This window comes from Bison bison, unplaced genomic scaffold, assembly GCF_000754665.1.
Source record: "Bison bison bison isolate TAMUID 2011002044 unplaced genomic scaffold, Bison_UMD1.0 scf7180017864531, whole genome shotgun sequence".
Taxonomy (NCBI): Eukaryota; Metazoa; Chordata; class Mammalia; order Artiodactyla; family Bovidae; genus Bison; species Bison bison.
This window is the reverse complement of record NW_011495081.1, coordinates 6,975,163-6,975,783: the sequence shown is the minus strand read 5'-3', so window position 1 is coordinate 6,975,783 and position 621 is coordinate 6,975,163. Positions and strand designations below refer to the sequence as shown.

The following is a 621-nucleotide window of genomic DNA, read 5'->3' as shown; positions in this document are numbered from 1 at the left end:
CCCGCGCCCCTGCCTCTCGGCCTGCCCACTCCTGGGTGCGGAGGACACAACCGCGGCTCTCGACTCCGGGGTTGGCTCCGCGGGGCAGCGTTCCGCCCGCCTGGCCCAGGCTCAACCCCGACTCGGCCCCTCACATCCCTGAGTCTACCCCCACCTCCCACCCTGGAGGCATCCGCGGTCCGGGAACACACCTGATCTTCCTCGCTGATGTCGATGAACGCCGGGACACTCATGGTGAACGCCCGGGCACCGTGGACGTTGCGCTCCCAAACCACGCCGACCGGAAAAGAGAGCTGGGCCGAGCGGCGGCGCCTCACAACTGCTTCCGGGTCACCCACCGCGGGTCTTGCGGGGCGGGGTCATCGACAAGGGCGGAACCACAGAGACCAATCCCAGCACGCATTCTGGCTGGGGGCGGGGCAGAGGGGAGCCGGGGCACGCGCAAGGGGCCTCCTCCCTGGACTGCCTCCAGCCGCCTCTAACTTCGGTAGTGGAGTTGCGGGCTGTGTTTCGAGTTGCTGCCGAGTTTGTGGCTCGCGGAGCCTACCTAGCATTTTGAAGTTTTAAGACAATTTTTTTTCGACTTATAATTTAATCCACTTTTAAACCTTTATTGAGGGA

At 63.8% G+C, this 621-nt stretch overlaps 1 protein-coding gene across 1 annotated transcript in view; it reads right to left on the bottom strand.

The window, feature by feature from the left end:
* The window catches only part of EIF3M (eukaryotic translation initiation factor 3, subunit M), a 17,948-nt gene extending 17,621 nt beyond the window's left edge, over positions 1-327 (bottom strand). Inside the window, exon 1 of the mRNA XM_010831814.1 lies at positions 192-327. Coding sequence (XP_010830116.1) covers positions 192-233 — 42 coding nt within the window. The 5' untranslated portion in view covers positions 234-327. The remainder of the gene's footprint in view (positions 1-191) is intronic.
* Positions 328-621: the final 294 nt, after the last annotated feature.